Raw genomic sequence first — 12,511 nt, 5'->3', positions numbered from 1 at the left:
ATAATTTGATATCAGGAGTATCTGTAATTGATTTATTGTTGTACAATGTTGATTTATTGTAACCTTTGGGGGCCAGAATCCTGGCTGTGTTATATTGGATCAAATACTTATTTCACTTAGTGACATGTAAATCAATTTATAACTTTTATGCAATGTGTTTTTTCAAAATTTTGGTTGATATTGAATCATAAATATTTTGTTGTTTTTTTTCACTGAAACACTACAAATTGTTTACAGTTTTTCTCTTTACCACTTTTGGCAGTCAGCTCACCAAATAGAAGGGTGTAATAACCCCCCATTAACCTTCTTGAATCTCTTCTTCATACACCTAAATGGCGTTAAATGTGTGTGTGTGGCTTCCTCAGGTGACCAGCTCTCCAGTCTCAATGGATATGAATGGCCTGTCAGTTCCTACAGAGTTCCTGTCACGTCACAACTCTGATGGTGTCATCACTTTTGTGGACCCACGCTGCATCAGTGTCATTGGTTATCAGCCTCAGGTCAGACTTTGTACTATGAAAGTCATGAAAACTTATAAAGACGACAGTTTGCGTTATCATGTTGTTAATGTGTTTTATGCAGTGTAAAATAATGCAAAATAATGCATAGTAAGTCACCAACAGTGACCATTAGATTTTAACTTTCATTCACAGTCCTCCCACAGTCCAAAGGCATCCTTGTTAAGTTCATTGATTATTTTAAATTAGGGAGATTGCCTATGTATGAATCTAAGCGTACGCAGTTGTCTGTCTTTGTTCGCCTTGTGGATGGACTGGAAGATGTACCCTGCTTCTCACCTAGTGACATCAGGGATATTCTCCAGCCCTGCCATGTCACCGAAGAAGATGAGCGGTTAAGAAAATAAATGGATGGATGATTGATGAGTGACCCAGCACAACACTTGAGACTTGTTTTACAAAAGTACAAACAGGAAGAAGATGTCGTGTTCTGGACTAAGGGAGAAGACAGAGAATTTATGTTCATTTCACGGCGACTTGCTAGCCCGTATAGCCCTTTGCACACATGTCCCAGGAAATACAAGGCGTAGGTGGCTACAGGATTTTTTAAAATCTCAGATATGTAGGGATGGGAATTGAACAGAATTTAGATATTCCAGTTCCATTTATCAAGTTATCAGTTCAATTCCTTATCAGTTTTCTTATCAATTCTCTTTGACTCTAAGCAGCATATCAGTGACATTACATTTGTGCAAAATAATAATATAAATATATATATACTGGTCAAAAGTTTTAAAACACCCAAATTTTCTCAACTATTTATTGCAATTCAAATCGTTCAGGTCCAATGAATAGCTTGAAATGGTACAAAGGTAAGTAGTGAACTGCTAGAGGTTAAAAAAAAAAGGTGAGGTAACCCAAAAATTCGTCACACTGTATTCTTATTATCATCTGAACTCAGAATGAACACAAGCAGACTGAAAAACAATTGTTAACTCTACTTGTATGTGAAAACACATTCCTGTGGTCATTCAGCATTTGACTTTATTGACTGCTTCTCCTGACTGACTTAAGAAATATGATTCAGTCATCTGTTTGTTATATTAGGATACAAAAACACATCCTGTTTGTTGAAGGTCATCGAACTCTGTTATAACTGTTATATTGTTGTTGATATTTTTTCTTTTATTGCAAAAACCTAATTTTAGTCACTTTATTCAAATATAATTACAGCTGTAATATCTGCCAGGAAAAGAAATGCATACACTCCGAATTAATTTGGTATAATTGATAAAGCAAGAATAAGCTCCCAGCAACTGACTGTTGTCTTGTCCTTCAGGACCTGCTGGGGAAAGATATTCTGGAGTTCTGCCATCCCGAAGACCAGAGCCACCTGAGAGAAAGTTTTCAGCAGGTAAGACTGCACTATAGCTTTTTCCTTAAACTTAACACTTCTGTTACATCTTTCTGTACTCATTCACCATCAGCAGAAGAAGCTTTTACATCAGATTAACTGGGCTGGCAGGGAGGATATAAACACAGCTGAATACATTTATAGAGAAAATTTGGATATTACTTTGAAACAGTCATTAGAGGCTCATCCATCCATTGATCATATTCATGAAGCTCTTTCCGGTCAGCATCAGTCATCCAACATGTTTTATTCCTAGACGAACAGGTAGTTTTTTTTCATCTGCTGTGGATTTTTCCATGTGTTCCTGTTTCCTTTGAGCTTAGCTCAAACAATGAAACACAGCAGTTGTGGTGTTTAGTTACTGATCAGTGTCACAAGTACAATAGCGAACACTTGATCAGGAAAGGTCAGGCTTGATCAGTCTAAGATAAGTAATGGGGGGAAGAGAAATCCAGTAACACACAAATACAAAATACATCAACAACTCTTTTACAGACACAGTGTTCCATAAGCTGTCTCTCAGCAGACATCTTTATGGTTGAATGATTGGGTTTACTGATTGTGTACTGTGCTTATGTCTACCACTTTTTAATTTCTCTCAGTCACGAGTAAAACTGATTGTGATCATGTAGGGCAGGGGTCACCAACCTTTTTGAAAGTGAGAGCTACTTCTTGGGTACTGATTAATGTGAAGGGTTACCAGTTTGACACACACTTCTCAAATAACAAATTTCCTCAATTTAACTTAATTATGTGTTATCATTAATAATTAATGATATTCATCTATGTAAAGACACTAATTATGTTAATTATTTTTCACCATAATTATAAAGAATGCAAGTAGGAAACAAGGTGGGAAACAGATAAATATCAATATGCAACGCTTTATTTCTATAGATCTCTGCAAGTATTTACATTTTGAAGTGATCACTTCTACAACATTTTCACTTACCACTAACAAATTTTAACAAATCATGCACTGTTACATACATTATTTTGGTATGTATGTAACATACAAAAAATCAACTTTCAAATTTTACAGAACTTTTCACCAAATTGGCAGCATTTTAAAGCAAATCGTCACATGTTACATTTAACAAACACATTTGTTTTTCAATAATTAAATTCAACTAAGACATGACACTGTTATGTTGCCACTGAGAACATCTAATATGGCTTTCTTTGTCTGTTAGTGGGAAACCTGGCATTGCATGCTGTTCACCAGTGTGTTGTAATCTGGGGTATAACTTGACACTGCAACTCTGAGTGAGTCTTGCAGATGTGCATCAGAGAGGCGTGTTCTGTGTTCGTTCTTGATGAAGTTCATGTCAGAAAAGGCTGATTCACAAAGATAGGTTCAACCAAACAGGCTGGCAACCTTCATAGCTGCTGTGCATACACCACTGTACCTTTCTGTGTCAACAAGGCACCAAAGGTTTGGTGCACCCTGATAGGCTTTGAGGTGGACGTCATTTTGCAATGTTACAATTTCGATTTCCACCTGTCCAGCATCCAAGCTGAACATTGAACTTAGTTGCTCAGCAATGCATGTTGTGTCCACATTCATGAAGGGATTGGAAACAAATGATACACATGGCTCAAGCTGATCAAGGTCACAAAACCTGTTCTCAAACTCTTGACCAAGTCGGTTTATGACTTGAGTGTACTTTTCTGCAACTTTGTCAAAAGTCTCAGATGCAGAAGCATTGTCTTTCAGCACCATCTGCACAGAGGGAAAGTGCAGCACCTTTTTTCTCTGTAAATGCACAGAGAAAATGCTCATCTGGGCTTTAAATCCATTTAAAGCACTTATCATGTCAGCAACAGTCTTACCTTTGCCAGCAGCTCACAGTTCAAATGGTTCAGTTTCCCAGTAATGTCTGTTAAAAATGCAAGGTCAAGTGTCCACTCAGTGTCCTCCAGCAGAGATGTGTCTTCCCCTTTGGATTGCATGAACTCCTTGATTTCACCCAAAAGTGACAAAAAACAAAGCAAAATCCGTCCCCTGCTGAGCCATCGGATTTCCGTATGTAGTAGCAGGTCACCATATTCAGCTGACAGCTCCTCCAATAGCACATTGAATGTTCTGTGCTGTTTAGCTCTGGAGCGGATGCTGTTTATGATCTTCATGACAGGAGTCATGACGTGCTCGAAGCCGATCACCTTTGCGCATAACGCCTGCTGGTGAATAATGCAGTGGTAATGCATGAAGTTTGGGAACTCTGTGTCACCTTTACAGTGAGCGATGAATCCCGTATGTCGGCCGATCATAGCAGGAGCCCCGTCGGTAGTCACTGATACCAGCTTTTCCAACGGTACCTTTTTCTTCGCGAAAAACTCCTTCACCGCGTTATAGATGTCAACTCCCTTCATAGTTGTCTTTAGCGGCATTAGTGTCAGAAGTTCTTCTTTTGTGGAGAAACCATCAAATACCATCCGGATAAAGACCATCAGTTGTGCTGTACTGCTGCTGTCCACGGACTCGTCACACTGGATGCTAAACCAACTGCACTTTGCCAGATCCTGATCCAACTGATCGGCCAAGTTCCCGGACATAGCCGACACTCTTCTAACAATTGTAGTTGCCCCCAGCTGGACATCGGAGAGAGTAGAGATTACATCGTTTCCATATTTCTCGTCTTTAAGCACAGTTTTTGCAATTAACATCATTGCTTCTTTGAAAACCTCCCCGTCTAAAAATGCCTTCTTTTTCTTAATCATGAAATGTGTAGCTCTAAATGAGGCTTCGGTTGCTTTTTGGGAGTTTTTCACCGGTCTCGTGAAAAAAGACTGCTGTTTGCTCAAGCCTGCCTTTAACTCGCGGGCCTTTTCCGCTCGCAGTGTGCTGCCCTTTGGGTAGTTAGCATGATAGCTTGTGTAACACGTTCAGAAATGTCTCTCCACGTTGTGCCGCTTTGCCGTTGCCACAGTTGCCCCGCAAATGAGACACACGCATGAATCTTTCACAGTGGTAAAAAAGAACTCTTCCTCCCACTCACTGTGAAAATTATATGTTTTCTTCCTTTTTTCCGCCATGTTTTCCTCATCTCCTCACCTTTGCCTTTGCTGGTCTTCATGGCAACTGTTTCCGTGGAGACCAGCTAGCGCTGATCTAATATTTAATAATAAACATTTTTTATATATATATATATATATATATATATATATATATTATCTCTAACAAATTAACACCAATGCAATTGTGATTAAAAAAAATAGCAAGAAAAAATAAAAATTGATGCAGCTTACTGGTAAGTTGTTATGGTGAGCTATTTTTAGAACAGGCCCGCGGGCGACTCATGTGGTCCTTGTGGGCGACCTGGTGCTCGCGGGCACCGTGTTGGTGACCCCTGATGTAGGGGCTTAACTTTAATTTTCTGAAAGGTTACATACCCTAGTGGAATATCATAACTTGACTTGGTGAATAAAACCTTTGCCCCTAACAGAGTTCTAGGCCTAACCCATTGGTGCATAGTTCACATAAATTCAGAAAACATCAAACTGTAAGTTTTCCAACTACCGATCTCTACTATGGCGCGCATTTGTGGATGGATGCAGAGGAAACATTCCACGTGCTTGGACGCATGGATTTGGATACTAAGAAAAACCACTAACAATACCTCCAACAGGGTTAAGATCCTTCATTTTCAGCAAACTTCCAAACTATGATTATATTATGAGTTTGTACTGCTTGTACAAAATCTTTTGTGATAAACTTAATTGCCCCTCTAAGAATTGCGTGTACCAGTGGCTATGTTGTTGGGGGGGGGCTTTTGTCCCCTGGCAGGGTCTCCCATGGCAAATTGGTCCTTGCTGAGGGACAAGACAAAGAGTGATTCAGAAGACCACTATGAGTGGAAAACTCAAGGGAACAATTCTGCTGCCCTGCCCTGGAGCCAGGCCTTAGCTGGAGGCGCTGTAGGAGTCTGTGCAGTGTGTGCCATGTGCTTGGCAATGGTGGAGACCCTGGCGAACTGATCCCCAGCTACCGAGACAAGTGATTAGGACATAAATTGTCACCTCTGTAGTGGGAAAGAGCCTGAGCTAGTTGGTTAGGTTGAGAGGTACTGGCTAGATAAGGTCTGGCTCACCTCAACACACAGCTTGGACTCTGGAACCCGGTTCTGGATAGAGTCTCCTGGAGAGCGGCTGGAATCTGTCCAAGTCTGGAGTTGCCCTTGATGAGAGGCAGCGGGCTGGGGTCCATGTCTCGGTATCTGCTCGGCTTCCTGCCTGTATGTTTATGTTTGCATTTATCCTGGTGGACAATAGGGTTTCTTACCTGCACCTTCAGGTTGGGGAATGGGCCTTGACTGCTGCCTGTGCTTATGTGCTGAATGACAGTTCAGAGTACCCGGTCTTCTTGCAGTCCCGGATTGGGGTGCTTGAGGGTCCCCCACCTGGGGACTATGCCATCCTATTGGGAGACTTCACATCTCAACTGAGGATATTGTCAGGCAGTGGACCTCCTTAATCCCACTGACATGTCTTCCATAGAGGAAGCAGAATCTGGGGACGAGGGGGATGACTTGTCCATCACTAGGGGTGAGGTCACTGAGGCAGTTAAACAACTCCTTGGTGGCAGGGCCCATGGAGTGGATGAGGTTCACCCTGAGTTCCCAAAAGCACTGCATGTTGTAGGGCTGTCTTGGTTGACACGCCTCTGCAATGTCCTGTGGAGATCTGGGGCGGTACCGTTGGATTGGCAGAACAGGGTGATGGTTCCTATCTTTAAGAACAGGGACCGGAGGGTGTGCTCCAACTAGAGGGGGACCACACTCCTCAGCCTCTCCGAGAAAGTATATGGCTGGGTGCTGGGAAGTAGAGTCTGTCTGTTAGTCAAACCTCAGATGCGGGAGGGACAATGCACTTTTTGTCCAAATCGCTTAACACTGGAACAGCTCCTCGGTACTTGAGGTTGTATGGGAGTGTCCCCCAACCAGTCTCCATGTTGTGGACTTGGAGAAGACATTTTACAGTGTCCCTCAAAGTATTCTGTGGGAGGTGCTTCGGGAGTATGTCTGGCCCGTTGCTATGAGCCGTATATCAACCCTTATGCAACCTCTGCAAGAGCTTGGTCCGCATTCCCAGCAATAAGTCGGACTCATTCCCACTGGGTGTTGGACTCCGCCAAGCTGCCATTTGTCACCAATTCTGTTCATAATTTTTACGGACAGCATTTCTAGGCATAGCCAAGTGGCGAAAGGCTTCCACTTGGTTGGTCTCAGTCTCACCTCTGTTTTTTGCAGTTGATATGGTTCTGTTGGTTTCATCAGGTGCTGGCCTCCAGCTCGCACTGGAGTGGTCCAGCCAAACAGCAAAAATGAGACCCAGGACATGCAGGACAGACTATATCTCTTGGCTGGCCTGTTAACCCCTTGGTGTTCCCCCAGACAAGCTAGAAGAGATGGCTACGGAGAGGGAGGTCTGGCCTTCTCTGCTTAGGCCCTGCGCCTACAAACCGGCCCCGAATAAGCAGAACAAAATGGATAAATTTAATTGTTCCCTCCCTTCTCACACAGACAGTGTTGTTATCTCAGTCACCAGCTGCACTGTATCTCCTCAGACACTGTGCATTTGGGCAGGTGTTTTTGTGGTCAAATTATCTTAAAGTTATCAGACAGAATTGTCAGTTTGCATAATGTGACTTTCATGTATGAAACCATGCAAACATAAAAGGGTAAATCATAAGTATATGTACTTATGATGTACGTATGTACGTACTTCAATAAATGATCGAAGTACGGGGTAGAAGTGCCTTTTGCTCAAAGTTATTGGGTGAGGACTCCAAGATCAATAACGATCACCTCCAAAGATCAAAGAAAATCTTTTTCCATATTTTCTACCGCAGACACCACTCCACTTTATTTCTGCGTTTACATACCAAAGTTTAAAAATCAGCTTTGTGACAAAGAGATACTGGATCACACAGTGTAAACAAAAGTACATCATGAAGTAAAGTTTAATTCTCTATGTGCCCTATGTGCTCCCTTTGATAGCTCAGTTGGTAGAGCGGAGGACTGTAGTGGTTTCTCAGGCATCCTTAGGTCGCTGGTTCGAATCCGGCTCGAAGGAGAGAATGTTTACCAATTTTCCCACGTGTGGGACTAATAAAGGTCATCTTATCTTAATAAAAAAGGCAGGAGGGACGGGACGGTGCGGGAGGGATATCTGTTAACTTCTTTATTTGATTTTGAGTATCTGGTTTATTGATTGATTTCATTCATTTGATAAAGCCATGTGGTACATTTGTTTTTGGTTATGTAATTTATTTCACTTTGTGATGTGGTGCATTTGTTTTGATAGAGACACCCCAGTTAGCAACAACATATCACTGAGTTTTTCATGGCTGGATTTTACAAGATGAAAATGTTTTCGTCTCCTCTTTCCTCCCAATGTCTGTTGGGGGTGGAAACAAATCCTGTGCTACTCTGGCCTTCCTCCATCCCAAAGTTAACTTGGATGCATTTCACATTGAGAAGAATTGGAGAGCTTTCATTATTCAGACTATAGGCAGAGTGATTTCCTCAGAGGACGAAAACTTGGGAACATACTGAAAGCACTACTGTGACTACACTATGACAGCTCAACTCAAAACAGTATTATTAAATGACATTTTAAAACAGCTGCAAATGATACATTTTAACATTCTCCTGCCAGATCAAACTGATTTTCTTGACAACTTGCAGCACTTAAATGGAATAAATAGGTTCCCCCTTTTGTTCTTGGCCTGGTGAAGACTGGCATGCTAAAATGGTATAATTACATGCTTGATAACAGGAAGGCTAATTGAATGTTTCACACTCCCTCACTCCACACACTCCCTCAACTGCAAATTTAAAGTGAATTGTTCTAAGATGAAACACAAATGAAGCTGTTGTCATATTATTTTTATTTTCTGCCACACTTGTCACCAACTTGCCTGATAAAACACGGTCAATGCTGTATTAATTTGTGATTGTCTTGCTTCTGTAGGTGGTGAAATTGAAGGGTCAGGTCCTGTCAGTGATGTATCGTTTCCGGATGAAAAACAGGGAGTGGATGCTGATCCGAACCAGCAGTTTCACCTTTCAGAACCCATACTCTGACGAGATAGAGTACATCATCTGCACCAACACTAATGTGAAGTAGGTTCTTTCTGTATTCCACTATTTATCTAATAATTTAAATGTATTAAGACCATCAATCAAAATGGCTACAGTGGGGGGATAAAAGGAGAACTATAAAGAGTTTGAAGTTCCAGCAACACTGGTAGCAAAAGAAGAGCTTTATTACTTGACCCGTGTGTTTCGGCCTGTGGCCTTCATGTCAGGGTCCTGCCATCACTAAGCCTGATGACGTTGCGTGGTAGATCAAAATCTGGTGGTAGTTTTCTGCATTCATCAATTGTGACAAGATGCCTAGCACCATTGTGGAGCCCCGCCCATGTTTACGACCCACTACAGGGGTCATTTTAATTCCCTGACGGGTGGCATAAAGAAAAAAAGATTATGACCATGTATGCGTGGAACCGCAGAGGACGTTTTTGATCCCATAGAAATGAATGTAAGACAACTAGCATCCCAGGTTACCTGAAAACAATTATTGTTTACACATATTTTGACACAAAATATGTGTAAAAGGAGCCAAAACTAGCTAGATGTGATTGCTAAATAAATATATGTAGTTAGATAAAACATGAATAATTACTGCAGGGGCTAATGGATCACGGGTGGAATTTTGAGACTGATCAGAGTGAGTCAGAATGAGGGAGTGTGTGAGGAATGTGTGGAGAACTGGGCGGGTTGCTGGCTATATAATAGCAATGTCAAATCAGATTAAACAAATGAACTTTTTCAAGAAATGATATTACTATTAATGTAACCTTGAGGGTTTTTAAAGGTGCTAATACAACTTTGACCTCATCTTGTTGCAAGATGGGGTCAAAATGACCCCTCCTGATGGCTCTAGTGTCAAGAATGGCTTCTTGACAGTCACCTTTCCATTGACACAATTTATGATTCAGTGAACAGTAGATGGATCAGCTGAAAGGCCACATGCATCTCTAAGGTCCTGTTGCTGGATTTGATTTTCCTGTTCTTTAAGGACATGACATTCACATACTGTTTTAGGCCTGCCACTTTTTCTGTTGTCCCACATTGGAACAGGTTACTCAAATTTCTCGGAGGACGCACTGCATAGCTAGCTGACACGTGACACGTTTTTGGCTAGTAGCTCTTTGGGAATCACCTTCTTGATGTTCAACTAAAGAAATGGGAAGAAATGATGTGTTTTTGCAACAGGCTAAATGTTACAAAGCCTAAAGTTAGCAAAGAACCACTTTTAAATTCTAAGTTGTCATTCATTCCTTAATTTGAATTCACAAAAGGGGAAATAAATACGCAAAAGTTAGTCCGATCTGAACATGAGTGAAAAAAAGCTGCCATTGCCCGAAGAAAAATCTTGAAAGAAATTCAGATAGCCTGGAGAACTATTGCTCAACATCACTATAAACATTGCAAGAAAGTCTGGCTCCTTCAAAAAATTAAGGGTCACTTCACTGTAACAAGCAGTCTGTTTTTTGCCCTCCTATGTATGGTTCTGCTGTACTAGTCCTTTGTTAAGATTAGTAAATAGTGGACTCATTAGGTAATTATTAGCTAGTTTTTTCACTGCTGACTCTGCAGGCAGTCTACGTCAGTGCAGGAATTTGGAGGAATGGAATTAACAGTGTTGCCAGACACTCCCCTTCCTTCTCTTTTTTGAAGATAAAAACGGCACCAATGGATCGGTGTTGTTCATCTAATTTATTTGCACTGGTCTAATTTAAGCTCAGGCTGGGTCAGTGAGTGCATGTTGCTGTTAGTTATATTCAGACTAGTTTGTCTTTTCGGTGTAGAGCTGACAGGTAAAATAAGATTAATCAAGCTCATGACAGCATGTTGTCTTATCATAAATGTAATAAATGCTCAACCAGCCAATGTTACTCAAAACCAATGTCCTTCTGACATAATGTCTCTGACAACTAACGAGACGGGTGTTAATTATAGAGTAACAGAACAAGGGATTTTTAACATTGCGTTTCTAAACATGCTAATTTTCTTTTGAAAATGAATAATGTCTATTTGCACATATTAACAATCATTTAAAAAAACTGTTTTTGACATATCGAGTGAAAAGAAATGATTATTACTCATCTTGTCAGCTCATATTTCCTCTTTCTGCTGTAGAGATGATCCAGTGTAACTCCTGCGTTTATTAAGGCTTTCTATGACTGAAGTGAAATCAAATAATGCTGCAGTGCAGCAACCCTTAACCTGAGGATATAACTAATGCAAACTGAATGATGATAAACATAAACGTCTCTAGAGAGCACTTTTTATAATCCTACTTTCTTTACACATGCCAGTCACTTGTCAATTGTGATTATTGTTTTCATAAAGTCTGATTTTTGGGATGGATTATCTCTTTTCCTTTCATAAAGCAGAGAATAATGGAAGCATCCATCTATCATTATTTAACGAATTCTGCCACGAAGAAATTGCCATGTATCACTCAGTCACAATGTTCTTCAGCAAAATGTACTTATGAGTAAATTGCACTGCTGTGCGTTGACACACACATTGCCTGACTGAACATTTTGCTGGCAGCCTGTGGACTCGCCTGTATGTTGTAGGTCTTCTTCTACAGAGTAAGATGCTGAGTCGAGGGATCTCAGTCTTCAGGAGAAATATGTTTGTCAACGACGTAAAATCAGAAAAACTTAAAAATACTGATATGAAGTCTTTGGCTGTGCCTGTACTTTATACTCTATATGAATATTTCTATTTTTCATTCAATACTTATTATATTAAATTAAGAATTGATGTAAAATAATTACTTTACATTTATTCAAGTACAACATGTGTCTATAGTGCTTGTGTGGTGCTTTGCAGGCAGCTACAACAGCAGCAGGCAGAGCTAGAGGTTCAACAGAGAGATGGACTGACTGCCTATGATCTTTCCCAGGTAACCCTCTTCTTTGGAATTTGGAATTCGAACTGATGTAATTAGACCCAGTTATTGAAACATTTTGATGTTTTTGCCTGTTTTGGGGGTTTTTATGAGAGGATTTACATAATCTTTAATGGGCATGTACCAGGTGCCTCGCTGCTGGTGACATGGACATTTGTGGCTTCCTGTTTCCATTGTTTGTGAGGTGACAAACATGACTGCATTTCATTTTGAGGGGCTCGACACATTGAAAGGAATGAGGGAAACTGAGATGGTTGCTGACGTTGTTCTTTTTTTTCTAAAATGTTTGCAGTGTTTGATAAGAGAAGACTTGGCAGCTTGTCCTCATTTTGTCTAGGTTGCTGTTTTTGTTTTTTTTAATATATTTTTTCATGTTAACCAATCAGCATCCAGCCTGAGATATGTGTTAAATCATGCCTGAAGCTTGAAAATGTACCCTTAGGTACCTGTGGCCAGCGTTGGCAGTGGAGTTCATGAGGCTGGGAAAAACATCGACAAGACAGAAGGCCTGTTCTCCCAGGAGAGAGATCCACGTTTTGCTGAGATGTACACCAGCATCTCCGGCTGTATGACACACACACACACACACACACACACACACGTATTTATATCCTTGTGGGGACATTTCATTGACATAATGCTTTCC

General features: G+C 40.8%; 1 protein-coding gene and 1 non-coding gene across 6 annotated transcripts in view; both read left to right on the top strand.

Moving 5' to 3' along the window:
• Positions 1 to 12,511, top strand: part of arnt2 (aryl-hydrocarbon receptor nuclear translocator 2) — an 89,746-nt gene that overhangs the window by 64,073 nt on the left and 13,162 nt on the right. For all 5 annotated transcript variants that reach the window (XM_039597929.1, XM_039597965.1, XM_039598040.1 and 2 more), the window contains 5 exons: positions 366 to 500; positions 1,798 to 1,872; positions 8,848 to 8,999; positions 11,787 to 11,859; positions 12,308 to 12,431. In XM_039597929.1, the coding sequence (XP_039453863.1) occupies positions 366 to 500; positions 1,798 to 1,872; positions 8,848 to 8,999; positions 11,787 to 11,859; positions 12,308 to 12,431 (559 nt within the window). The remainder of the gene's footprint in view (positions 1 to 365; positions 501 to 1,797; positions 1,873 to 8,847; positions 9,000 to 11,786; positions 11,860 to 12,307; positions 12,432 to 12,511) is intronic.
• On the top strand, positions 7,862 to 7,947 carry trnay-gua. The gene is given in 2 exon segments: positions 7,862 to 7,898; positions 7,912 to 7,947. It is a non-coding gene; the product is annotated as a tRNA-Tyr (tRNA).

The sequence above is a fragment of the Oreochromis aureus genome, linkage group 1 (assembly GCF_013358895.1).
Source record: "Oreochromis aureus strain Israel breed Guangdong linkage group 1, ZZ_aureus, whole genome shotgun sequence".
NCBI lineage: Eukaryota > Metazoa > Chordata > Actinopteri > Cichliformes > Cichlidae > Oreochromis > Oreochromis aureus.
This window is presented reverse-complemented; position numbering and strand designations above follow the sequence as displayed.